The sequence below is a fragment of the Pleurodeles waltl genome, chromosome 4_1 (genome assembly GCF_031143425.1).
Source record: "Pleurodeles waltl isolate 20211129_DDA chromosome 4_1, aPleWal1.hap1.20221129, whole genome shotgun sequence".
Classification (NCBI taxonomy): Eukaryota; Metazoa; Chordata; class Amphibia; order Caudata; family Salamandridae; genus Pleurodeles; species Pleurodeles waltl.
The window spans coordinates 880,146,313-880,174,297 of NC_090442.1; the positions used below are offsets into that span (position 1 = coordinate 880,146,313).

General features: G+C 43.9%; 1 protein-coding gene across 2 annotated transcripts in view; it reads left to right on the forward strand.

The window, feature by feature from the left end:
• Positions 1-27,425, forward strand: part of NTS (neurotensin) — a 133,906-nt gene extending 106,481 nt beyond the window's left edge. For both annotated transcript variants that reach the window (XM_069229628.1, XM_069229629.1), the window contains 2 exons: positions 12,158-12,382; positions 27,159-27,425. In XM_069229628.1, coding sequence (XP_069085729.1) covers positions 12,158-12,382; positions 27,159-27,308 — 375 coding nt within the window. In that variant the 3' untranslated portion in view covers positions 27,309-27,425. The remainder of the gene's footprint in view (positions 1-12,157; positions 12,383-27,158) is intronic.
• The last annotated feature ends 560 nt before the right edge of the window (positions 27,426-27,985 follow it).

A 27,985-nucleotide genomic window follows, 5' to 3' on the forward strand; every position in this document is an offset into this window, starting at 1 on the left:
TAAATATGGCTCAGACCCGCCACTGCAGTGTCTGTGTGTGCTAATTCGACTTGGCAAGTGTACCCACTTGCCAGGCCTAAATCTTCTCTTTTCATACATGTGAGGCACCCCTAAGGTAGGCCATAGGTAGCCCCATGGGAAGGGTCCAGTGTATGTTTAAGGTTGGATGTATACTAATGTGTTTTCAATGTCCTAACAGTGAAATACGGCCAAATTCGGTTTTCACTGTGCAAGGCCCATCTTTCTCATAGGTTAACATGGGGGCTGCCTTTAAATATTATTAAAGTGTAGATACCCTTTGGGAGCAGATAGAAATTTGGAGTTTAGGGTCTCTGAACTCACAATTTGAAAACACATCTTTTGGTAAAGGTTGTTTTTAGATTGTATGTTTGAAAATGCCACTTTTAGAAAGTAGGCATTTTCTGGCTTAAACCATTTTGTGACACTGCCTGGTTGTGGATTCCTTGTCTGGGTCAGTTTGACAGTTGGGCAGTTTGCACCTCTCCTCTAGACAGTGACACAAAGGGAGCTGGGATGAGCCATCTGGGCTGCAGGGGAAAGGAGGAGTGGTCACTTACTCCTGAATGGGCTGTGTCTGCCCTCTCACAATGCAGTCTCCAACTTCCTGGTGTGTATCTGAGGCCTGGCCTGGGCAAGGCAGGATCTTACAAACAAGACAGACTTTCCTTTGAAGTTCACCTACTTCAAAGGCAGAAAGGGGTGTAAGTATTGGACCTAAAACCCCTAAAAATTAGATCACTTCTGGAATCAAGAGGAACCTCTGACAATGAGAAGAGCTGAAGAGCTGAGGAGAAGTGTTGCCTCTGCCTGTGACTGAGCTTTGTGGGGCTATCCTGCAGTTGCTGCTTCTGCTCGTGAAAGGGGATAAAGACTCAAATTTGTTGTGCATTTCTGCTTGAGAAGAATCTCCAAGGGCTTTAACTGAGCTTGCCTCATGTTGTTGAAGTCTCAGGGCCATCAAAGACTTCCCCTGCCAGCTATTGGACTCCCTGCTGACACTCCTGCCCTGCCAAGTGATACCCTATCCATTCCCTGGGCCCTTGAAAGGTGAAGTTGGCAGACAAGAACTGAAACTCCAAGCACAGAATGCAAAGCAGGGAAATTTTTGACGCAGCTTCCACAACACGGCTGATAATCGATGCTCTGCCGGCTTCGTGGCTGAAACCGACGCTCCACCTGCATCGCGGATGGGAGATCAACACATCACGGCTGGAGAAACGACATGCAGCACCCACTTATGGAGGCTAATAATGATGCAAACCCCACGCATTGCGGTTTTCTGAGACCGTGTGACTGGATTTTCGCTAACCAGGTACTTTGTGTTACAATAGCATTCTCACTGTTTTCCAAGGACTAAGGCCCTCATTATGACCCTGGCAGACGGCAGTATTTTGGAGAAAGGTACTGCCAACAGGTTTGCGGTACCTCTCCCCAAAATATGACATTGGCGGTTTGGCTCAAGCCAAACCGCCAATGTACCACTCTGTCCCCCAGTGAGGTAACAGCCGCTGGGCTGGAGACTTCAGTGTCCAGCCATGCGGCCATCGCTGTCCCACCCACAGGATTATGACTCCACCTACTGTGATGGTTTTTGTGGCTTTTTTACCACCACGAAAACCATGGTGGTAGGCACTATCAGTGCCAGGGAATCCCTTCCCTGACACTGATGAGGGTTTCTGCGGCTGTCATTACCGCCAATGACATAATGAGGGCCTAAGACTCTTAGGTGGTCATTCCGACCTAGGCGGGCGGCGGTTGCCGCCCGCCCGTCGGAATCCGCCTGAATACCGCCCCGCGGTCAATTGACCGCGAGGGGTATTCTGACTTTCCCTCTGGGCCGGCGGGCGATCTGATTCAGATCGCCCGCCGGCCCAGCGGGAAAGCGCCTTCCACAAGGAAGCCGGCTCGGAATCGAGCCGGCGGAGTGGAAGGCGTGCGACGGGTGCAGCAGCACCCGTCGCGCTTTTCAGTGTCTGCATCGCAGACACTGAAAAGCCTAGTTGGGCCCTGTTAGGGGGCCCCTGCCGTGCCCATGCCATGGGCATGGGCACGGCAGGGGCCCCCAGGGGCCCGCGACCCCCCCTACCGCCATCCTGTTCATGGCGGCTTTCCCGCCATGAACAGGATGGCGGTAGGGGGGGTCAGAATCCCCTCGGCGGCGCAGCGAGCTGCGCCGCCTTGGAGGATTCTAAGGGTCAGTGGAAAACCGGCGGGAGACCGCCGGTTTTCCCGTTCTGACCACGGCCAAAGCGCCGCGGTCAGAATGACCAAGGGAGCACCGCCGGCCTGTCGGCGGTGCTCCCGCCCCCGTTGGCCCTGGCGGTAGGGAACCGCCAGGGTCAGAATGAGGGCCTTATTCTTTTGAAAATTCATATCTTGACTTGTATATGTTGAATTTGTGTCATTTTGGTCTTGTTTGATTTAGATAAATATTACCTATTTTCTAAACTTGTGTGGTGTCTATTTTGTAGTGTTTTCACTGTATTACTCTGTATGTTGATACAAATACTTTACACATTGCTTCAGAGGTTAAGCCTGCCTGCTCATGCCAAGCTACCAAATGGGGTTGAGCAGGGGTTAACTGAGGGTGATTCTCCTTTACCCTGACTAGAGTGGGGGTCCTTGCTTGGACAGGGGGTAACCTGGCTTCCAACCATAGACCCCATTTCTAACAATATTTATATTATAATTAATTCTATACATATTTTCTACTGGCTGTTAATCCTCATTGAAACAATTCTTTCAGTGGGAATTTATTTTTTAACTTAAACTACAGAAAATAAATTAAATTCCCATCCTGGCTGCATTGTCTCCCTGCAATAAAGCGTAAGGAAAATTAAAAAAACTATTTAACTCAAAATAAAATTAAAGATATTAATCTAATTTCTCTTACATATTTACTTTAAGTGTAGACCAAAATACAAAATGCACTAGTAAATTAATTTTGAATTTAATCTTCAATTATTGGAACTATATTAAATTAAGTAAAATAATATTTTCCGAAATTAAACACGTTTTCACCTAAACAAACATAACATTATTTTTTAATGTGCAGTGTTAGAAATGGGGTCTTTGGTTGACAGTCAGGTTACCCCCTGTTCAAGCAAGGACCCTCACTCTAGTCAGGGTAAAAGAGAATCACCCTCAGCTAACCCCTGCTTACCCCCTTGGTAGCTTGGCAGAGCAGTAGGCTTAACTTCAGAGCGCTAGGTGTAAAGTATTTGTACCAACACACACAGTAACTTCATGTAAACACTACAAAATGACACAACACCGGTTTAGAAAAATAGGAAATATTTACCTAAACAAAACAAGACCAAAACAACAAAAATCCGACATACACAAGTCAAGTTATGAATTTTTAGAGATTAAACTCAAAAATAGCGCTTAGAAACAAAAATTCTTCGATGAGATGTTAACACGGCGTCGTGACGGAGTCGTTCCCAACAAGCCGACACCAGCGGCACCGGAAACGGAGTCGTGCAGACCCCCAAGTACAGTACCTTTGGTGACGAGTTAAAACAAGCCGATGCGCGAAGTCGGGGATAGCGGCGTCTGTGCGAAACATTGAATCCACGCACTTCGAGCGGCGTCGGTCACGACAGGTGCGGCGACTTCCACGGAGTCGCGGACTTCAGCGGGGCTGCAGCGGCGTTGGGTCTGCGAAGAGCGTTGCGTTCCAGCGAAGGTCACGGTGTCAGGTGCAGGTGGCGTTACCGGATTCAGCAGCGGCGTCGGTCCGGAGTCGTCCGAAGTCGATTTCTTTGGATTTCCACCAGCTTTCCTTTCAAGGGCCCAGGAACTGGATAGGACACTTGTCAGAGCAGGAGTCTCTCCAGAGACTCCAGGTGCTGGCAGAGAGAAGTCTTTGCTGTCCCTGAGACTTCAAACAACAGGAGGCAAGCTCTAACTCAAGCCCTTTGAGATTTCTTCACAAGATGGAAGGCACACAAAGTCCAGTCTTTGCCCTCTTATTCTGGCAGAAGCAACACTGCAGGAAAGCTCCACAAAACACAGTCACAGGCAGGGCAGCACTTCTTCCTCAGCTATCAGCTCTTCTCCAGGCAGAGGTTCCTCTTGGTTCCAGAAGTGTTTCTAAAGTCTGTAGATTTGGGTGCCCTTCTTATACCCATTTTAGTCTTTGAAGTCACCTTTCTTCAAAGGGGACTCACACCTACTTGTGAAATCCTGCCTTGCCCAGGCAAGGCCTCAGACACACACCAGGGGGTTGGAGCCGGCATTGTCAGAGGCAGGCACAGTCCTTTCAGATGAGAGTGACCACTCCACCCCTCCCTCCTAGCAGAGATGGCTAATCAGGGAATGCAGGTTACACCCCAGCCCCCTTTGTGTCACTGTCTAGTGCGAGGTGAAAAAAAACCCAACTGTCAAAGTGACCCAGACAGGGAATCCACAAACAAGGCAGAGTCACAGAATGGTTTAAGCAAGAAAATGCTCACTTTCTAAAAGTGGCATTTTCAAACGCACAATCTTAAAATCAACTTTACTAAAAGATGTATTTTTTAATTGTGAGTTCAGGGACCCCAAACTCCACATGTTCATCTACTCTCTAGGGGAATCTACACTTTAATCATATTTAAAGGTAGCCCCCATGTTATCCTATGAGAGAGACAGGCCTTGCAACAGTGAAAAACGAAGTTGGCAGTATTTCACTGTCAGGACATATAAACCACATTACTATATGTCCTACCTTATCCATACACTGCACCCTGCCCTTGGGGCTACCTAGGGCCTACCTTAGGGGTGCCTTACATGTAAGAAAAGGGAAGGTTTAGGCCTGGCAAGTGGGTACACTTGCCAAGTCGAATTTACAGTGTAAAAATACACACACAGACACTGCAGTGGCAGGTCTGGGCATGATTACAGAGCTACTTATGTGGGTGGCACAACCAGTGCTGCAGGCCCACTAGTAGCATTTGATTTACAGGCCCTGGCACCTCTAGTGTACCTTACTAGGGACCTACTAGTAAATCAAATATGCCAGTCATGGATAAACCAATTACATACAATTTACACGGAGAACATATGCACTTTAGCACTGGTTAGCAGTGGTAAAGTGCTCAGAGTTGAAAAGCCAACAGCAACAGGTCAGAAAAAAATAGGAGGCAGGAGGCAAAAAGACTGGGGATGACCCTGCATAAGCAAAAGTCCAACACGACCCACTACCAGCCTAAAGCCAGGGGAGAACAATCAATACCTTGATGTACTTCCATGATTGGGGAAATAGAACAAGGACCCAGGCCCACAACAGCAGGGGCATGTTCCAGTTCTACGCCTTCCTGACTCCAGTTGGATCCCTCTGTCCATACTCTCAGGGCCCACTAAGCTAACCCATGGGGAACCCTTCTCCACATCTACAGACACCATCTGTGCAGCACCTAACTTTACTTTGCTCACAGATGTATTGCAATGGGCAGATAGTACCACCAGGGCCAACACAGTGGTGTTGCCCACTCCACCCCCGGGGTGTGACTCTCGTCCCCCCCACAGGGGCAACTCTGTCCACCAGGACAGCAAGCCACAGTGGCCCCAGACAACTGTCAGGGATGAGAGCCCGACCTCAGGCCTCTCCAAGCACTGTGACTGCGGAGAGTGGGGGGCAGTAGCCCCAGGTGCCTGACACCCTTTGACCACTCTCCGTTCCACCAGGTCAGAGAAGATAACCTGACCCTGGTCCTCCCCTCTGGGGCTCTGTACCCTCCCACCAGGAGCGGCACCCCCAGAGTAAAAAATTGTCAGGGTGCTTGTAGAAGCAGTCCTGCACAATTCTTCCACCAGTGCAGGGATGTTAACCTGCAACTGATCCTCCAACCTGGGGTCTGTACCTTCAGGTTGGACCAGGGCAATGGGTGAGGCTTCCCTCCCCCTGCCCTCTCTTCTGGGGTCCTGAACCACCCAACTAGGAGTGCCCCCCCCCAGAAGACAACATGGTAGGGGCACTGTTAGCAGCAGCCCCTTCCTCCAGGTCAGGGGGGACACCCTGAACCTGGCCTTCCAATCCAGGGTCTGTACCCTTAGATTGCTCTGGGGTCAGGGGTGAGTCTTTCTCTCCCCTTCCACTACTCTCAGGGTTCTGCACTCACCCCTCAGGGAGAGTACCCCTTGAAATCACACCAGGGGGGGTGATTGGGCAAACCGCCCCCCCTTCAGGTCAGGGTTTATCCCCTGCACCTGATCCTCCAGTCCAGGGTCTGTACCCACAGACTGGACCACTGCCTGACAACCCAGGAATTCCTGGGGGGCATACCTACCCCCCACCAGGTCAGAGTTTACCCTCTGAACCTGGTCATCCAACCCAGGGTCACCACCCTGCGGTTGAACCACTGCCTGGCGCACCAGGACTTCCTTGGGAGCACACTTACCCCACACCAGGTCAGAGTTTACCTCCTGAACCTGATCATTCAACCCAGAGTCACCACCCTGTGGTTGAACCACTGCCTGGCACACCAGGACTTCCAGGGGGGCACACTTACCCCCCTCAAGGGACACACTGTCCCCAAGGGCCACACAAGAGTCTAGCTGGCGCAGGTCTCCTGACCTCTGCCCATCTGACAGAGTCTGGATTCCCCCCAACCCAGAAAAGGTCTCACCAAAGTCATTCCTGGGGGGCTCTGCTCTCAGAGCTGACCCCTGACCCTCCAGGTTCTCCACTGGGGTCCGCAACCCCCTCTCAACCCTCTGTCTGGACTTCTGCACCCCCTCACTAGGAGTGGTACTGCCAGACACCAGAAATGGTGGGATGCTGGCTACAGCCGCCCCCCCAAGTTCTCCTGACACTGTGGGATCTCCCTCAACAGATGGCCCTATGGTACAGGCTAGGCTCCCCTCCTGATGTTCCCTCATGGAACCCTCTAGGACCTGGGACCGGATCTCGGGCACCTTGGACCTTAGCCCATCCCCATTCACTCTCCTCAGAGACTGGACATGGGGTCCCTCACCCATCCCACTACACTGGGACCTACCTGGGACACTACAATCCTTCCCTACCTCACCTGGTTGGGAAATACCTAGACTACTCCTCTCAGGAGCCCCCCCAAATGCCTCTTCAGACTCTCTGGTACTCACCAAGAGGTCTGCCTCCATTGTAAGCTCCCTGGGGTCAGAGAACTCACACTCCACCTGGTGCTGGCGTAGCTCTGGAAAATAAGGACTAGACATATGCTCTCCAGCAATTACATCACTCAGCCCCTTACATTAATTAACCAAAGTACCCTTCACCCAACCATCCAGTGACTCTGCTTTGGAAAAGCACCCCACATCACCCACCTGAGTTTGTGAGGCAGTACCTGACTGTCCCTGACACTCAACCCACACTCTTCTGGGATGTCTTCACACTCCATAACCAGGACTTCTACCTTGGGGGAACCCCTCTCCCTGTCACTCTCACCTAGAGTCAGTAGAGTGTCCGTCCCACCAGTAGGAATATGACTCCCCATGCCAGTTCCCCAATCCACCTCAGGGACCCTGTGCATTACTGGAGCTACCTCATACCCCTGAACCTCCTGGCGTGTGTTAACTTCCTCCTTCAAGTAGGGCACCACATCTTTGGGCATGTGCACTTCTTCAGCAGTACTGGATACAAGATTTTTGCTGCCACCATCTGAACTGGACTCAGCCCTCATGGCTTCCAGCTTCAGCTCTTCACAGCTCAGCTCTTGAGCTGTAATCCTTTCTTTTTCCAGGACTAAGGCTCTCTTCTCCTCAGCCCTCTCAAGCTCTGCATCTAGTTCTTCAAGACTCCGGATTCGAGCTAGGAGCCAATCATCTCTTTCTGTTCCCTCCTCAGGGCCACTGCCCTCCTCCTCAGAGTAGTCCTCCTCCTCAGAGTAGTTATCCTCCTCAGACTCATTTGGTGGTGTTGCCTGACAACGTTTCAATTCATACTGAAACAGGGCTGACTCAAGATCCTCCCTTCTGGATTTCTTGTTCACAGCCAGTCCCCTTTCCATGCAGTATGCTTTAAGCTGCCACTTTTTATACATAAATAGGTGCCAGAAATTGACTTCCATTCTGCAAAGGCTTCACAACCAAAAACCAAAGTCCAAAAATATTAGCAATACTTCCAGGAGGACATCAGAGAACAAAAAGCAGAATCACAAGACAAGTAGTATGTGGTCACGTAGTGGTCTGAACTCTAAACAGTAGTGTACACTTAATCACTGTATGTTGAGTACAAATACAAGTCCAAATCCCAACCGCTGATCACCAATGTTAGAAATGGGGTCTTTGGTTGACAGTCAGGTTACCCCCTGTTCAAGCAAGGACCCTCACTCTAGTCAGGGTAAAAGAGAATCACCCTCAGCTAACCCCTGCTTACCCCCTTGGTATCTTGGCAGAGCAGTAGGCTTAACTTCAAAGCGCTAGGTGTAAAGTATTTGTACCAACACACACAGTAACTTCATGTAAACACTACAAAATGACACAACACCGGTTTAGAAAAATAGGAAATATTTATCTAAACAAAACAAGACCAAAACGACAAAAATCCGACATACACAAGTCAAGTTATGAATTTTTAGAGATTAAACTCAAAAATAGCGCTTAGAAACAAAAATGCTTCGATGAGATGTTAACACGGCGTTGTGACGGAGTCGTTCCCAACAAGCCGACACCAGTGGCGCCGGACACGGAGTCGTGTAGACCCCCAAGTACAGTACCTTTGGTGACGAGTGAAAACAAGCCGATGCGCGAAGTCGGGGATCGCGGCGTCTGTGCGAAACATTGAATCCACGCACTTCGAGCGGCGTCGGTCACGACGTGGTGCGGCGACTTCCACGGAGTCGCGGACTTCAGCGGGGCTGCAGTGGCGTTGGGTCTGCGAAGAGCGTCGCGTTCCAGCGAAGGTCACGGCGTCAGGTGCAGGTGGCGTTACCGGATTCAGCAGCGGCGTCGGTCCGGAGTCGTCTGAAGTCGATTTCCTTGGATTTCCACCAGCTTTCCTTTCAAGGGCCCAGGAACTGGATAGGGCACCACTTGTCAGAGCAGGAGTCTCTCCAGAGACTCCAGGTGCTGGCAGAGAGAAGTCTTTGCTGTCCCTGAGACTTCAAACAACAGGAGGCAAGCTCTAACTCAAGCCCTTGGAGATTTCTTCACAAGATGGAAGGCACACAAAGTCCAGTCTTTGCCCTCTTACTCTGGCAGAAGCAGCACTTCAGGAAAGCTCCACAAAGCACAGTCACAGGCAGGGCAGCACTTCTTCCTCAGCTATCAGCTCTTCTCCAGGCAGAGGTTCCTCTTGGTTCCAGAAGTGTTTCTAAAGTCTGTAGATTTGGGTGCCCTTCTTATACCCATTTTAGTCTTTGAAGTCACCTTTCTTCAAAGGGGACTCACACCTACTTGTGAAATCCTGCCTTGCCCAGGCAAGGCCTCAGACACACACCAGGGGGTTGGAGCCGGCATTGTCAGAGGCAGGCACAGTCCTTTCAGATGAGAGTGACCACTCCACCCCTCCCTCCTAGCAGAGATGGCTAATCAGGAAATGCAGGTTACACCCCAGCCCCCTTTGTGTCACTGTCTAGTGCGAGGTGAAAAAAAAACCAACTGCCAAAGTGACCCAGACAGGGAATCCACAAACAAGGCAGAGTCACAGAATGGTTTAAGCAAGAAAATGCTCACTTTCTAAAAGTGGCATTTTCAAACGCACAATCTTAAAATCAACTTTACTAAAAGATGTATTTTTTAATTGTGAGTTCAGGGACCCCAAACTCCACATGTCCATCTACTCTCTAGGGGAATCTACACTTTAATCATATTTAAAGGTAGCCCCCATGTTATCCTATGAGAGAGACAGGCCTTGCAACAGTGAAAAACGAAGTTGGCAGTATTTCACTGTCAGGACATATAAACCACATTACTATATGTCCTACCTTATCCATACACTGCACCCTGCCCTTGGGGCTACCTAGGGCCTACCTTAGGGGTGCCTTACATGTATGAAAAGGGAAGGTTTAGGCCTGGCAAGTGGGTACACTTGCCAAGTCGAATATACAGTGTAAAAATACACACATAGACACTGCAGTGGCAGGTCTGGGCATGATTACAGAGCTACTTATGTGGGTGGCACAACCAGTGCTGCAGGCCCACTAGTAGCATTTGATTTACAGGCCCTGGCACCTCTAGTGCACCTTACTAGGAACTTACTAGTAAATCAAATATGCCAATCATGGATAAACCAATTACATACAATTTACACGGAGAACATATGCACTTTAGCACTGGTTAGCAGTGGTAAAGGGCTCAGAGTTGAAAAGCCAACAGCAACAGGTCAGAAAAAAATAGGAGGCAGGAGGCAAAAAGACTGGGGATGACCCTGCATAAGCAAAAGTCCAACATGCAGTAATAATTGTTAAAAGTGATTATAGAACTACTGAAAATTATTTTAATTACGTTTAATGAAATACATTGTTACATTATTTTTTAATTTCTAAATAGGTTTTTCAACTAGTTTATAATCAAACAATATTTATGTACTATTTTCAAATACATTGTATACCATAATTTAAATGTCTTATATTCTTAACAATTTTAAATAATTCAAGTTAATTTAGGACTATTTCCTATGGGGTTTTATTTTAAGATCCTACCTCCATCATTTTCTATGGAAGGGCGTTGCAGTACCAGTGGTTGGCCACAACCTACTTACCTATTACTACTGTTTTTTTTATTTAGTAACTTAAACTCAGAGTTGGTCAATACTGAAAAGTATTTAACTTACTCAAAAGTGTAAACTATCTCAAAAGTGTAAGTTACCTATGTGAATCTGGCACATAGGACCTCATTATGAGTTTGGCAGATGGACGAGGCAACTGCCAAACTCTAGGGGCTGAGACTGCCATCAATCCAGTGATCTCACCCCCAGTCATATTGAGATGTTCCCACTGGGCTGACCGGTGGGAGCATTGCACTCCGATGTTCCCGCCGGTCAGCCAAGCAAAGCAGACAGTGCGCATTCCAAGGGTGTTAGGCAGGTAGGCCCATGCACTGCCTAAGACATGGTCATGGGCAGTGAAGGGGCCCCCGTGTGGCCGCCAGAACTTCCTTTCTGCTGGACTTACTATGGTGGTGAACCACCATGAAAAGGCTGGTGGAAAGGAGACTTGTGATGAGAACGGTGGCGCTGTCCTCAGTTCTGTCATGGCTGATCACAAGTCCAACTGCCGTCAGCCGTCGGGAACCATATTCCTGTGGGGACAGCGGTCCCCTGGCAGTCCAACCGCCAGGGTCGTAATGTGGCGGTCGGACCACATGAAGTGCGGTGGTCCGACCGCCACCACAAGGCTGGTGGTCTCAAGACTGCCAGCCTTGTAATGAGGCCCACAGTCTTTAAATACATACCCTGAGTTGGTAGGCTTCAGGCTATATGAGCGCTTTGATATCCTTGAAACTTAGGGATACTTGGACATTCATTATGGGGTGAAAAGTGCAGCTCATATTTCATATATAATACCCTAAAATGTACAGTTTTTGAGAAGTCATAATTGCACTTTATAGGACATTATGGATTTGGGATGTAAATAGATGTGTGCTTGATTATTATGTAGGGATCAAAGGGGGTGATCGTTGTCCTGTTATATTTGTAAAAATGGAGTAAGACACAAAGGCAGTCTAGGCATTTTATGTTTGTATTGAGACTATCACACATTCATATCAATAAGAGATGAATATTTGTTTATTTTAAAGGACACTGTGACTTTTGTTTCAGAAGCATGAGCATGTGCATTAATTTGATTGAAAGAAGGAATAAGTAGAACCTCAGAAAGCCACAGATCTAGTATGATGATAATACACATAACTCTGGATTTCTTCAAATTAGTATTTGAAATTGAAACTTCTCTCTTTCTGATTTGTTCTGTCTGAATGTTATGCATTTCTGAGATGTATGTATGAATTTTAGACACTTCAAACACAAAAAGGCAGGGCTTACCACTGAGCCAACACAGCTCTTCATGATATGGCTCCAGGAAACTTTGATGCTGCTAGACAGTGGGGTATCTTCCATGTGAAGCTGCTTATCCGTGATCAGATGCATATGCCTGGACAGTCAGAAGCAGCCTGCTGCTGTGCCGAAGGCAATGGTGCCATAATCATTTATCTTGATTTCATCTTCTCTGCCTTTTAGGTGAACAAAGCACGAGCCCCCTACTGGAAGAATACCCTGCTAAATATCTGCAGTCTCATAAATAACAGAAACAGTCAAGCAGAGGAAACAGGAGAGGAAGCAGATGAAGAACTCGTAATGAGAAAACAGTTTCCAAATACTGTTGATGGGTTAAACTTGGAAGCCATGTTGACAGTATTTCAACTTCAAAAAATATGCCACAGCAGAGGACTGCAGTACTTGGAGGTAAACAAAGAAGTACGCCAGTTGAATTTTGGACACCAAATCTCCTCTGAAAATGTATCATTACTATGATGTTGTTTTTGATCCATGAATGGAGAACAATAGGTTGGAAAAATAGTCTGTTGCTTATAAATTTAAAACGATTACACTGATTTGCAGGTTAGGGATGGTTCTCCCAATATCAGTTCTTTGCCAGAAGGATAGCTGCAGTGGATTACCACCTGCTGCTGGTTTGTGTCCAAACTAGACCAAAGTTTGAAACCTCAATTGTTGACTCATCCTTTCATCATTTCCATGTCTGTAGAGTGTCTATCGGTGAACTACAATAATTACAGCACTTACTGCTGGCCAGTGAGTGAAAAACTCTAAAGTAATGCTTGAGTAATCTTTAGCCTTGCTGAAACTTGCTGTTATTGCAGGGTAAGCGTTTAGATACCCACAACACCAACTCAGCATTTCATCCTTACAAAGTTTTTTAATTGAGTACAATTACATTGGGTAATGTCTGCCTATAAGATCACTTAGAAAAGGCAGAAGTGTGGATAAAGCAATGAATGAACAGATCAGGTCAATGTATGTATTACAAAATTGGGTGGTGACCATGTGCAGCAAATCTTTCACTACATATATTTTAAAGTTGGTTGAAGTTCTGCATACAGGAAAGTCATTCTAAATACCACAAGCTTTTTATTTTCTTTGTTCTGGCGGTCACATATAAAATGGGACAGAGAGAGTTTAGCTCGCTCGTAGCTCTGTCATTATCAACCAACTCATGCAAGGCAGGATTCCTAATTTTGCTATAGTATTAGTAAACATTTTTGCATGAATGCACAACAATGACGTATTTACCCGTTTCCAAGTTAGGGGTTAGAAGTTGAAATCAGGTATGCCTCTGGAACACTAAGGGCCTCATTACAAGTGTGGCGGTCTTCAATGGGACCGCTGTACTCCTGACGGTCCCACCACCAAATTAAACCCTGGTGGGGCGTGGGTCCCAACAATTAGACGGCAGTCTGAATTGTGGTCAGCCATGGCAGTGCTGAACTCAGCGCTTCCATGCTGATTAAAACTCAGCTTTCTGCCAGCCTTTCCATGGCAGTCACCCCACCATGAAAAGGCTGGCATAAAGCCAATCCCGGGGGAAACAGGGGGGCCCCTGCACTGCTCATACCCAGGACATGGGCAATGCAGGGGCCCCCCTGCCCAGCTGCTGTGCTACAGTATTGGCCTCGGCTCTGAGGCAAATAAAGTAGCACTGTTCCCACCAGTCATCGTGTTAGGAATGTCATAATACAATGTTTCTGCTGGTCAGCCCAAGGAAACATTGTGATACGACTAGGGCAGACACCACCGGCATGGCGGTGGCATCCTCCTAGGGGCATTGGCGGACCTGTGGTGGGACAGTCAATGTTGTAATGAGGCCCTTAGGCCACTATTGAATGCGATAATTATCACACTTGATGAATACTGAATACTGCCACTTGTATATTGGGTGCCATAATTATCATCTATCACAAGTTTGTGAGGGAAAAAATTAAGAGTTTGGGTCTGATTTAGATTTCTGCCAAAGGGTTATTCCTTCACAACAGTGACGGATATCCTATCTGCCAAAGCAATAATCCCATTATTTCCTATGGGATTTATATTTCAGGGGACAATATATCCATCAACATTGTGACGTGTAACCCATCCGCCTAAATCTAAATCAGTCCCTTTGTTACGTCCTGCACTAAAATACACAGTACTGGTGTTTACCAGAAATTAACCCCCAACAAACTCTGGCAGGTTTGATCTGCCACAATTTATCATAATAATTCTGAGAGATTTAGTAACAGGAGTGACAGGAGTGAATGCTCATGTCGAAACGTATTAGCCCAAAAGTAATGAATGCCTTAACTAAACTTTTATTACCACACTGACATGCTTTAACACTAAATGGGCACTCTGAATTTTTGGAGCGGATTACTTGCAAAAATAACCATTGCAGTGTACATATCATGAAGGTGTGCGCCAGTACAGAGCATAGCTGTGTGTCATTTTTTTTTTATGCGATGGCACTGTCTATAATAGACTTAGTTAACTCAAAATTTCTCTGTATTAATCCCTGAACTACAGGCAGATCATAATCAAGGGAAGTGAATGCTCGTATATGGGCTTTTGAAAGTGCAATTGCATAAAAATTTGCCTGTGCAGACGAAAATCTTCATGATATGGCCCAGAAATCTTTGGTCAAAAACACCTCTACAATGATCACAGTGATTACCCCCTCCTTCTTCCAAAAGGTGGTATAACATTTCTCTGGAATTTCTGTAACTAGGATCATTCGTTCATAAGTTGGCTGAATTCTCTAGTGTAAATAATAGCCTAAGTCACACTACACAAATAATACAGGTCGCCAAAGACTTCCCAGTAAGACATTAGCAAACCGAGCACCTTTTCAGCCATTCCCCATTGCCCTCTGTCACCCTTAGCAATCAGACTTCTAGGAGGCCAAGACATTCCCACAGTATACTTAAAACCTTTGGTCCCTGGTGGTCTAACTTGAAATTGTCTTCTACAGTTACAAATAAAGATAAGAACAGCTCTGCCAGTCTCCGTCACTGCCTTGTTTTTCTTCCAGCAAACAGTAATATCTTACTATCTTAAATATATATAAATAAACATATATATATATATATATATATCAAAAACAAAGTTGTCCTCATGTGAAAGCGCACTCCCAACAGGTTATATAAACGGGAAGAAAAAAGCAAAGCCAGCAACTCACAGTGAATTCTTTAAGCAGTTTCATTATTCCAGGCCTTGGGTTATAAAATCATCTCTGGACACGTGTTTCTAGGTCAATCCTTTCTTCAGCAGAGAAAAATATAAAAGTGTTTCACCCTCGTAGGTGCAGCCAGTGCTGGAAGTGTTCCAGGCATTTCTTTCTTGTTGAAAAGACCGGCATGGCTTCAGCTTGTCTAATTGCAGGCACCTGATTAGTCTCTTTAAATACCAGTCCGCCCCAGTGGGCCTCTCAAGTGAGTACAGTGCATGCTGGTTATGTATATATATATATATGACAAAAAGATCCTTTAGCACTATTTTTATTTGGCTATGCGTTTTAACCCAAAAGGGTCTTCGTCATGGCCTAGTTTGAAAAGTTTTGTCCAATTCACCCTAAACATATATACACCATCTTTAACAGACATTGAAGAAATACATATGGGTTCTCTCTCCACCTTTTGAGTCAACTATAAACATGAATGGAGCAATATTTTTTGTGGTCATAAAATACCTAGTCTACATTGAATGACCACCTAGGATGATAATGTAAGTCCAAACCTAGGATTTAGCAAAAGTAATTGAGGGAACACTGGATCAATATCAAAACATAACATAACATACCACAACACATAATTGATGCCATTAACCCCTTTGCTGCAGGCCATTTCCCCACCTGTGCAAACCCTTTGTTTGGCTATTTGGGGCAGTTCACGCTTAGGCCCTCAAAACTCTTTGTCCACATAAGCTACCCACTCCAAATTTGCGTCCTTTTTCCAACATCCTAGGGATTCTAGAGGAACCCAGAGTTTTTAGGTTGCCCTGGCGGAGCCCAAGAAATCAGCTAAACTACAGCTAAAATTTAGATTTTTTTTTCAAAAAAATGGGAAAAGGGCTGCAGGAGAAAGCTTGTGTTTTTTTTCCTTGAATATGGCATCAACAAATGGTTTGCTGTGCTAAAGTCACCATCTTTCCAGCTTTCAGGAACAGGCAGACTTGAATCAGAAAAGCACATTTTTCAAAACGGTTGCGGCCTTTTACTGGGACATACCCGATTTTTTTTACAATCTTTTGTGTTTTTAGCCTCCTTCCAGTTAGTGACAGAAATGGGTGTAAAACCAATGCTGGATCACAGACAGCTGAACATTTCTGAAAAGTAGATACATTCTGAATTCATTAAGGGGTCGTTTGTGTAGATCCTTCAAGGTTTTCCTACAGAAAGTAACAGCTAAAATAAATAAATATTGAAATTGAGGTGAAAAAAGAGCAATTTCAGTCCACGTTTTCTTCTATAACTTTTTCCAGCTATGGCAGATTTTTATAAGCAATATACCATTACGCCTGCTGGCCCCTTCTGGGATATATAGAGCTTGTAGATTCATCAAGAACCCTAGGTACCCAGAACCAATAAAGGAGCTTCACCTTGCAATGTGTTTTCATTGTATACCAGGTATACAGCAATTAATTTGGTGAAATGTAAAGAGTGAAAAATAGGTATCAAGGAAACCTTTATATTTCCAAAATGGGCACAAGATAAGGTATTGAGAATCAGTGGTTATTTGCACATATCTGAATCCCGAGACCTCCATACTAGCATGTGAATTACAGGGCATTTCTCAAATAGACGTCTTTTTTACACACTGTCTTACATTTGGAAGGAAAAAATGTACAGAAAGACAAGGGGCAATAACACTTGTCCTTCTATTCTGTGTTCCCCCAAATCTCCCGATAAGAATGGTACCTTATTTGTGTGGGTAGGCCTAATACCCGCAACAGGAGATGCAACATGGACACATCACATTTATACATTGAAATCTGACATGTTTTTAGGAGAGTGCCTAGCTGTGGATTTTGGCCTCTAGCTCAAGAGGCACCTAGGGAAATCTAGCAAACCTATAAAAAAATTTAAACTAAACACCTAGGAAAATTCAGAATCCTCACAATTTGGCAACGAAAACACTTTTTCCTCACATTTCAGTGATAGAAAGTTCTGGAATCTGGGAGGAGCTACAAATGTCCTTCCACCCAGCATTCCCCCAAGTTTCCCTATAAAATTGGTACCTCACTTGTGTTGGTAGGCTAAGTGCCCACGGCGGGAAATGCCCTAAAGCGCAACATAGACACTTCAAAACTTTACATGAACAAATGACTTGTCTTTTGGAAAGTGCCTAGCTGTGGATTTTGGTCTCTAGCTGAGCTGGCACCTAGGAAAACCTACAAAATCTGTGCATTTTTAAAAACTAGACATATATGGAAAATCAGGATGGGGTAACTTGTGACGCTTTCACCAGGTTCTGTTACCCAGAATCCTTTGCAAACCTCAAAATTTGGCAAACAAAAACAATTTTCCTCACATTTCAGTGATAGAAAGTTCTGAAATCCGAGAGAAGCCACAAAGTTCCTTCCACCCATCATTCTCCCAATAAAAATGGTACCTCACTTGTGTGGGTACGCCTAGTGCCTCCAACAGGAAATGCCCCAACACACAACATTGACACATCACATCTTCCCAAAGAAAATTGACCAGTTTTCTGCAAAGTGCCTGGCTGTGGATTTTGGCTTCTAGCTCATAAGACATCTAGGAAAACATAGTAAACCTGGACATTTCTGAAAACTAGACACCTAGGGGAACCTAGGATGGGGTAACTTGTGGTGATCTCACAAGGTTCTGTTACCCAGAATCCTTAGCAAACCTCAACATTTGGCAAAAAAAGACTTTTTCCTCACATTTCAGTCCTGCAAAATTCTGGCCTCTGAAGGGAGCCACAAACTTCCTTCCACCCAGCATTTCCCCACATCTCCCAATAAAATAGTACCTCAATTGTGTGGGTAGGCCTTGTGCCCGCAACAGGAAATGCCCCAAAAACCTAAGTGGGCACATCAAATTATCAAATGCAAAACTATCTGTTTTTGCAGGGGGACCAGTATTTTGTTTTCCTGGGCTCAGCAACCATCTAGGGAAACCTACCAAACACACACATTTCTGAAAACTAGACACCCGAGGGAGTTCAGGGAGGTGTGACTTGCGTGGAACCCCCATTGTTTCCTTACCTAGAATTCTCAGCAAATCTCAAATTGAGCTAAAAAAATCTCATTTTTCCAACATTTCTGTGTGGGATCACCGCACCGGCACAAATTTACTACCACCCAATGTTCCCTTCAGTCTCCCGATATAAATGATACCTCACTTGTGTAGGTGGGCCAAGAGAGAGTGACAGGACAGAGCCAAAAACAAGTCAAAATTTAGAGGAAACCAAAGCGGGTCCTAAAGGGGAGTTTGAAAAAAAACGTTTTTAGGCTGACAAGTGGGGAAGATATTTTATCGGTATAGATGCAACAATGCTGGGTGGTAGGAATTTTCTGGATTCCTGCAGATTCTGGAAGGTTCCATCTCAAAAATGTGTGATTTCAAGCAAAGTTGGAGGTTTACAGGGCATTGTGGGTAAGAACATAGTGTGGGGTGCACATGAAGCACACCACCCTGGACTCACCCAGATGTTTAGTTTTCAGATGTGTCTAGGTCTCATTACGTTTTCTACATGGCAGCGTCCCAAAGTCCAAAAAGTGTAGCCCTCACCATTCCAAGTGGTACTATTTTGAGAGTTAGACAAGCTCTCATGGCCCAAATGTAAACCCAAAACCCAAAATAATCAAAAGTCCTCTTGCTTGCCATTTTGATAAGATCTTTTATTGTGCGGGGGGGGTGGCCATAACCATACCCATACTGGTTAGTAGCCACCACCCTACTATTTTTTATGTTTTTTTTTATTTAATTTCCTGGCATCTAGTAGGCTTTCTGCCCTCCCGGGGAGTGGATCAGGGGTAATTGCTCCATCTGCCCACCGGTGGGCGGAACAACTTTGTCCCAATTTATTTGGGGTGAGGTTATGGCCATACCTCCACCCTTTAAAAAAGAAAAAATCTTCGCAGGTTTCTGGTGGCCTTTCTGCCCCTTGGGGCAGATGGGCCTAACAAAAATAGGCCGATCTACCCCCAAGGGGGGGCAGAAATGGCCAACAGTAATGTGCCCAAATGGGAGCGACCCTTGCCCAAGGGGCTGTCCCTCAAACAAAACACACACACAGACATACCAATCCCTGGTACCTTAGTGGTTTCTGACCCCCTGGGGCCTAAAATAAATTTGCCCCCTAGGGAAGCAACCTTTGCCTAAGGGTTCTCTCCCCAAGTCTAAGAAATAAAAAAAATATGATCCCTGTTGTCTAGTGGCTTCTGCCCCTTTTGGGGGCAGATTGGCCTGATTAAAATAGGGCGATCTGCCCCCGGGTGGGACAGAAAAGGCTTTAAAAAAATGCCCCCCCAGGGGAGCAACGCTTGCTCAAGGGGTCGCTCCCCTTCATTGTTTACAAAAAACAAAAAACTCCCTGGTGTCTAGTGGCCAATTTTGCAGACCGATCGCTTTGCTGCAGAAATGCTCAGAGAGACATGAAAAGAAAGGAAAGGAAAGGCTCTTCCTTTCCTTTCATGTGAATCTGCCCACCCCTACCCCCAATCGGAAGAGAAATGCAAGCATTTCTCTTCTGATCGTGCTGGAATGGGGGCGGCCTCTGATGACGTAAGCGCACAATCGCATGCTGACGCATCAAACATCACTGGGGAGGAGTTCGGGAGAGGAAGGGGAATCCATTCCCCTTCCATCCCTGCTCATTGCCCATGGGGGGAGCGCTAGCGCTCTCCCCTGGAACGGTCCCAGGACATAATGGTTACGTCCGTGGTGCCTGAGCGCTGCACCTCCGGACGTAACCATTACGTCTGTGGCATCCAAGGGGTTCAATGTAAACCTGCACCTGCATTATTGGCCAATACTCACTTGGCTAACAATGGGAAGAATGTTTCTCTGCCCCAAATCAGGACTTACTGACAAAGCAATCAATAACATTATGGCAACTGAACACATTTAAAAAATAAAAAAAACAGCTAATGCTTACGAAAGCTATCACATTGCGTTTGAAGAAAAGACAAAATTTCAGCATTGCAAGCATCTAGTATATAATGATATTATTGCCCTCCTGTAGAACGCAGACTGTCTAAAATTATAATGCACATGTCAAGACTTAGAATAGTCAAAATAAGCAATGATGAAATGATGGCAAACTAATCTCTACCTGGTCCATGAGAATAGTGTGACTAAGGGCCTCATTACAAGGCTGGCGGTCTTGATTCCACCAGCCCATTGGTGATGATCGGACCACCGCACTCCAGGAGGTCCGACTGCCACATTACGACCCTGATGATCGGACTGCCATCACCACCAGGAACAAGGTTCCGGACATGCTGACGGCAGGTGGACTCATGGTCAGCCACGGCGGCCGTGAGCCCAGCACTGCCGGGCTGATCATGACTCCTGTTTCTGCTAGTCTTTCCATGGTGGAGACCACGCCATGGAAAGGCTGGCAGAAGCACAGTACTGTAGGCTAAAGGGGGGCCCCTACACTACCATTCCTGTGGCATGAGCAATGAGGAGCCGAGGCCAATGCTGCAGCACAGTTTTTACTTGGCTGACTGGCAGAAACCTCAGTTTTCTGAGGTTTCAGCTGGTCAGCACAGTGGAAACATCGTAATGAGCCAGGGACTGCCATCCCTGTAGCAGTATCCTCCCCATGGGCTAGCGGGCTGACGGTTGGCCCATCAGCCTCGTAATGAGGCTCTCAGATTTCCAAGGTGAAGATACAGGAAGCTACATTTTTGATGTTCTACGTCACCTCTTCATAGCTTGTCTGGAATGTCACTGACTGAGCAATTTCATCATTGGGTGTTGGTATGTTTATATTCATTGATATCAGATGAAACAAAAGGTGACATAACATCTGCTTATTGTGAATGTCATAAAACTCACTAAATTTCAGCAATGGGGTTTATACATCTTTCTTTCTATAGTTTTTTCTTGAACCAGTATGGTATAAATCTGCTCCATGATTTATTGATTTGTATTAAGTTTGTTTGTGTGTAATGGTGACCATGTAGTACAGTGGCTCCCAACCTTTTTGACTTCTGTGGACCCCCATGTTATCATTAGTAGAACCTGGGGACCCCCACTGAATCATTATTGGAATTCGGGGATCCCCTCTGAGTCTCAACTGAAAGCTGGGGACCTAATCTGTTAATATTATTTAATTTTCTAAGTAGCCGCGGACCCCCTGAGGAGGCTTTGCGGACCCCCAGGGGGCCCTGGACCACAGGTTGGGAACCACTGATGTAGTAAAAAGCAAAAGGAACTTTACAGGTGTTTGTTTATGTTACAGCAAGTGAAAGTAACATTAGTAGTATAAGACCTACCCTCTATAACATGCCTCTTGAATCACTGCCAAAAGGAAAAACACTTCTCTTTTCAGGAAAATCTGAGCAAGTCGCTCTGTAAGTTTTCCCTCTACTAGAGACATTTTAGACAATTTTGCTATTTTCAACATTACCCTGAAATATGTTGCACTACCATTATAGCCCTCTAATTATGCTTGCTGTGAGATCTATGAAGGAGAATTTTGATGGCATACATTTCTGTGCCCAATTCCCATAAGTCTGTCCATACCATGTATACCATACCATGTAATGCCTTCTAGAAACAAACCATATCACTATGCCTCAGAATCCTATATCATGCTACAAATTTCTCTGCCACTTGTTTCTTCTCTTGATTAACTCAAGGTCCAGTACTAGGTCAACCTTCTGCTGTATTACTTTCTGCTTACCTGTGGCAATTCTGACTCTATAACTACCCATTTCTCCATTTATTTGTAGTTCTTTCTTTTCCGTTAATATGTTACTCAGTGACTTGTTGTTCTTCACATCCACTGTCTTTCGAGTTACTGGAACTGAGCTGCCTTGCTGTTCTTATTTTCCTGTTCACCTCCCCTTGTCTGCTTACCAGTTTTATGCTAACTGCCATAACTTAATCTGATCAATTCTTGAAAATATACATTCATCCACTTGTTTAATTGTTCAATAAAAAAACAGTAAAATTACAGTATTCCCAGAGCAGCTGGATTCTGATCAAGGTTTCTCCTTTGGTCAAAGTGTATGACCTTGACAACTTTATCTGGTATTCCAATACCTAATTGAACATTACAAATATTCACTGATAGCATCAACAGCAAAACAAGGAATAAAGTAGAACAGTATGTAAGAGGTCATCTACTATAGTGATTGGTGGGCTAAAGATCTGAAAGTAGAGAAGAACATCTCTCGTGTAGAGAACAAGGCTAAATAAATCAGATAAATTCAACAGCCTACTATCATTCCTGCTCTCCATGTCAGTACTATCTCTGATAAAGCTGACTCACAAAGGAACATAAATTAAGATAGAATAATATAAACTAAAATTAAAATAAAATACAGTAACGTGATTCATCACAAGAATAAGTGTAAATGGGAAACTGTGTTCATCCCAGGTATAACCCCTCAGGGATCCTTGCTAGAGAAATGGGCAGTCCTTGATATATATTTTGGCCATGACAACCACTAAAGGGGCAAGGTACTCACAGTGTAAGGTCAACATTTGCACATACTTGATGGAGATCATAAGATATGTGGAGTGACTTATCCAATGAGGATCAATAGCAAATTAATTAAAACAATTAATTAATTAAAGCAAGCACTTCAGCTTTCTGACATTCTAAACATGAGAAAGACAGGATATCATCTCTACTATGCAAACCATCAAAATAGTTTTGTCAGGATAGGTGATGATAAAAGATGTTTCACAAAGGCCATTTTTCTTGGAAAATGACAGCACATTCTAGGAAAAGATTTGCATTTCCCAGTTTATCATTCTGTGCTTAAACACCCCCATAACGTTTGATTTCTGACTTCTTGGCATGAAGAGGTGTCAAAAAGTGAAAGTCTTGGCCTGTTCTTTATAGTTTATTTTTTTAGATAATAGAGGTGGCTTGAGCTACAGAGAATAATAAAGGAATAAAAAAGGAGAGAATGGATTTGCTTTGGCCCAAGCCATTTCACCTTTTGTTGTCCTTGATCACTTCAAATGTTTACACCAGATTTCAGTACGTTGATCTACCCTTAAAAAGAGGGAATGAGTTAAAGTTGTGTGCACATGTGAGATGGCGGTGCCTCGTGTTTCTTCATCACATATTGGCCTCCTCTTGGGAGACTAGAGGATTATTTACTAGTGAGCTCCAAAACAAATTTCACCATCGATGGTCACACAAGAAATACACACTATATAAAGCCTTTATTAAAATTAATGTTCTAAGCTAGTGAATGTAATATGTATAGATTTACAGATAAAAATAAACAGTGGTGGATATGATAGTAATAATGAGCACAATTTTAAAAAGGAATTGCAACATTGTGATAGTATTTCAGTAATACATTGATGGGAGGATGGAACCAGTTTTTCCTAACTAAGATGGTGCATTCCAGACAGTGATCAGTCTTGGGAGGCTAGAGGATTATATATTAGTGAGCTCCAAAACAAATTTCACCATGGATGGTCACACCAGAAATAAACACTATATAAAGCCTTTATTAAAATTAATGTTCTAAACTAGTGAATGTAATATGTATAGATTTACAGATAAAAATAAACACAGTAGTGGATATGATAGCAATTAATGAGCACAATATTAAAAATGAATTGTGATAGTATTTCAGTAATACATTGCATGGGAGGATGGAACCAGTTTTTCCTAACTAACTCCTCTTTTAGCAAAGCTATCTTAGCACCATAAAGTGCCTTTATGAGTTTCTGTAGATGCTTCTAGCCCCTATATCTTAGCTGAACAATACAATAATACAACACAATAAAATTGATAAAGCTACATCCAAGGAAGTGTCTCGGCGATAGCAGTAGAGGACAACAGATATAACAAGCATCCAATCCCACGGACAGCAGGCTTAAGCATCAAAAAGATGCCTTCAGTCTGTTATTCTGTACTTTGAAAAGAGCACTCTTTGTCTTAGTTGTAGAGTTTCTGAACTGAAGACAGTGATGGATCTGAGATGCCGGTGACCTTCACTAGAGATGTTTGCAGCTCATTTTGCACAAGCCAATTGCCCAGGAAGAATCTCCCTGAAGATTTCTGTCAGCCTACTACATTTTAATACCAGATTTAAATACAATTTCTGATTAGTTTGACAGGGTCAGACTTTGTGGTAAGTCATGTTAAATGCAAGCATTTTCATCTTAGTTCTGTTGCACCTTCACTATTTTTTATCACACATTGTAAATCCAATTATAACTTTCAATGGACAGTTGATGCACTATTTCAATCAATCAATCATATTTATAGAGCACAACTACTCACCCGTAAGGGTCTCAAGGTGCTGAAAGGCAGGGTCCTATGGGCTTGAGTCTTTAAACTATAATAAAGCAAACTTTGTATGCTGTATATGTGCAATCAATACTGAATGCAGCATGTTTATAAATGAAAATTGTGCACTCAAAAACATGAATATATGAAAATCAATGGGGGCACATAAGCAAAAAATGAAAAGATCATGTCACTTGAGAGTATTTCCCCACTGGTGAATATTTCTACTGTGAACTGGTACTTCTGCTGATTTCTCACACCACCATCAATTAGGCACCATTACATATAAGATACTTTGTGAAAAAAGGTTCAATCAAGGGGCAACTGTTAGAAAATAAACTTCAGAATTGACTTATTCACAAATACCATACCTATCATGCTTTATCTTATTGAAGAAAGTAAGAATTATCTTACATTCTTCTGCTATTAAAAGTGCTTTTTTACACGTATACTACAATTAGATGAATGTTACTACAATTGTTGAGTTTCTAATGTATTTTTTGTGAGACTACCTTCGTAGTATATGAGAATGACAAATAGCTACATTGTTGTGGCATATGTACTCCGGTACTGCACTACAATTTATAACTTCTCTTTTCACATTGAAGATCTGCTTCTAACATTTTCTCTCTATGCCTGAGTTATGTTCTTAGCTACCAGCTGTAATGCCTGCCTTTCCCCCTAAGCACAGAGTAGAAGCATGTATTTTCAAAATAAAGTTGTAAATAAATTGCTTTTTCCAGCTGAAAATTGAGTTTTTTTTGATAACTGATGGTCATTATTATGACTATAAATTGAATTAAACTTGCTAATAATTCAGAGGCAGATTTATGAAAATGTCACTCAACGCAACGCAGCAAGGCAACTTGCTGCGCTGCATAGCAGAAAGAGAACAGGAATGCTCCTTAACTAAGATATGATGCATTGTTGCCCTCTGCCTGTGCTCGCACAATGAATGCTTCGTAGCACCAATCCAGGCACCTTTGTTCATGGTATATGAATACCTGTGTTACAGGCAAGATTGCTTTAGTGCAGGTGGAAGGGACACCTTCTGGCACAAAAACCATCCTTTGAGGCATTTTCGTCTTTCTACGTATTCTACGGAATGCGGCACACGTAGAAAGAGGACATAATGAGGAGACATGAAAATATTTGTCCTTCTTATGCCTCTATTGGGAAGGCATACCATGCAAGTGTTTTTAAATCTGGGAATGTGCCAAAATCCATGGGTTGATGCATGATGAATGGGAAAGCCCATGCTCCACCTATGAAACACATTCCTAATGCAAAGTAACGCAAGGCAGCGATTTTCACTACCTTGTGTTACTCTGGATTTACTAAGCCACACAGAGCCATGCAAGGTAGCTTTTAGTGGCTTAGTAAATCTTTCTTAAGTCATTGTGTTGCCTTGTGTCTCCTTGCGTGATGGAAGGGCAATGCAGGGCATTTATAAATGTTGCCCTTTATACATATTTAGTTAAACATGCATATTTAATTGTTTTAGCAAATATTAACGCTCTATATTGATTATGGGATTAAACAAAAATTCTACTTCTATTTTACTGAATAGGAGGAAACCCACTTTAAGGAAGCCTCATAGAGAGGCTTTTTCAGGCGGTCAGCTTATTTCTATGTTGATACTATTCCAGTTTCTGAAAAGGGGCGTTTTTTAATTCCAACTACTTTTTACCAATGTGGGGTTAACAGCTTGATAAAATTACAACAAGAAGTGTGATAGTCTTATATAGGCTCTGTATGTGGGCATGGAAATCATACTTTAAAACAGAGTGACAAGTAACCAATTAGGGTGCAGCACATGAACATCAATTCACCAAAATGCTAGGGGTAGAGGAAGTGACATCACACCCCCTTTGACCTTCAATTTTGCACTAACACATTCTTACACATTTACACTTACACATATGCTCTCTCACTCGCACACTCACCCACAAGCATGCGCACAACATACATTTCAAAAGCACCTTTTTTTACTTACCTTAGCAGCCAGGGAAGGCTAGACTCCAGTTAATTGTACTCCATTTTCTGTTACACCAACAGTGAATATGAAACATTATTCATTGTTAATGTAATAAAAACGTTTAGTTAAAACAGAGTACAACCCCAAACAACGTCCATTAGGACGAGCTGCCCTTGTGTTTCTGGCAATGACTTTGCCACCTCTGAGGCCAGGGGTCGCAGGACATTGCCAGGGGGTCGCAAAGAGCAAGCCAGGGGTCGCAACAGCGATTCCTGACGACCCCTAAATTACGTCCATTGTGTAGCAGTCGGATATTACAAGTGGAGCGTTTTCAGAAAATTAGTGATATATTTCACAAAATATACTGCGAATTGCCTTGCACCAAAGCAGACCTAGTCTATGCAGTCTGAGCGAATGAGGCACTTCAGTGCAAACTTGCACTGGAATTAGCACAAACAAACATGCCACTGCAAATGATAATTTCCACTAACCGGCTAGAGGAAAGTGAACAATATCCAGTAGTGGGTGCCATTGTCATTTTCGATCAGTATTGTCGTTGAAATGTCGGTAAAACATTATCCTGCACGATGTAAATGTGTATAATCCACACAGATTCAATAGTTTGGGCATTGTTGTCTGTTCAGCTAAGAAAATAACTTGGTAGACACTCTGATAAGCTAATATTCAGTCCACTTAAAACACAGTCCTTCAAACTGTTTACAGCTATATTTGTCCTGATTTTGATGTTTTGCAGTTGTTCCAGCAAGACTTTTTGGATCCAGGCACCACAAACCACGAAAAAGAAGAGATAATGAAGAGAAAAACTCCGTATATTCTAAAACGACAGCTTCATGTGAGCAAAACCAGAAGACCCTACATACTGAAAAGAAGTTCCTTTTATTAACAGATTTAAATGAAAAGTGTATAGTCATTGTAAATGTAACTGTGATTTGCAATTATTTTATTGAAAAATGTAAAATCATTGTTGTCAAATATATTGAAAAATATCATATTAACATAATCGTCTTTTTCGATCTGCTGTTTCTTGAATGTGATTTTTTCCAATTCAAATTCAGCTAACAATGCCGTGCATTTGCGAATAAATCTAGTTTTAAGCATGATAAAATATTGTACACAGATGGGAGTTCAGAATATAAAATTAAGACTGCTAAAAGCTTTTAAAAGATGTGTGGTATTGGAGGGATCCATTACCATATAATGCAGTGATTACTTACGAATTCATCTTAAAGATGGACACTCAAAGAGCTTGTGCTTTTGATCTTCGGAATTTAGGTTGCTATGTACCCTCATTAAATCCATCACCTCATTCAAAGGAAATTCTCAATGTCTCTTAAACATCTGTCTGAAACATAGGTCATTGTTTGCACTGGTCAAATCCGTAGGAAATTAGGACCATATGATGGCAGCATATTTATTCATATAGCATCAATACCGTCTAAATATTTTTTTACAACTTACAAGCCATTTATTTATGGCCTTTTGCAATATACACAACTACAAATCAACATGCCTCAAGGTAAAATGAATGCATGCTTGAACTATTGCAGTGTTTGTTGTTAT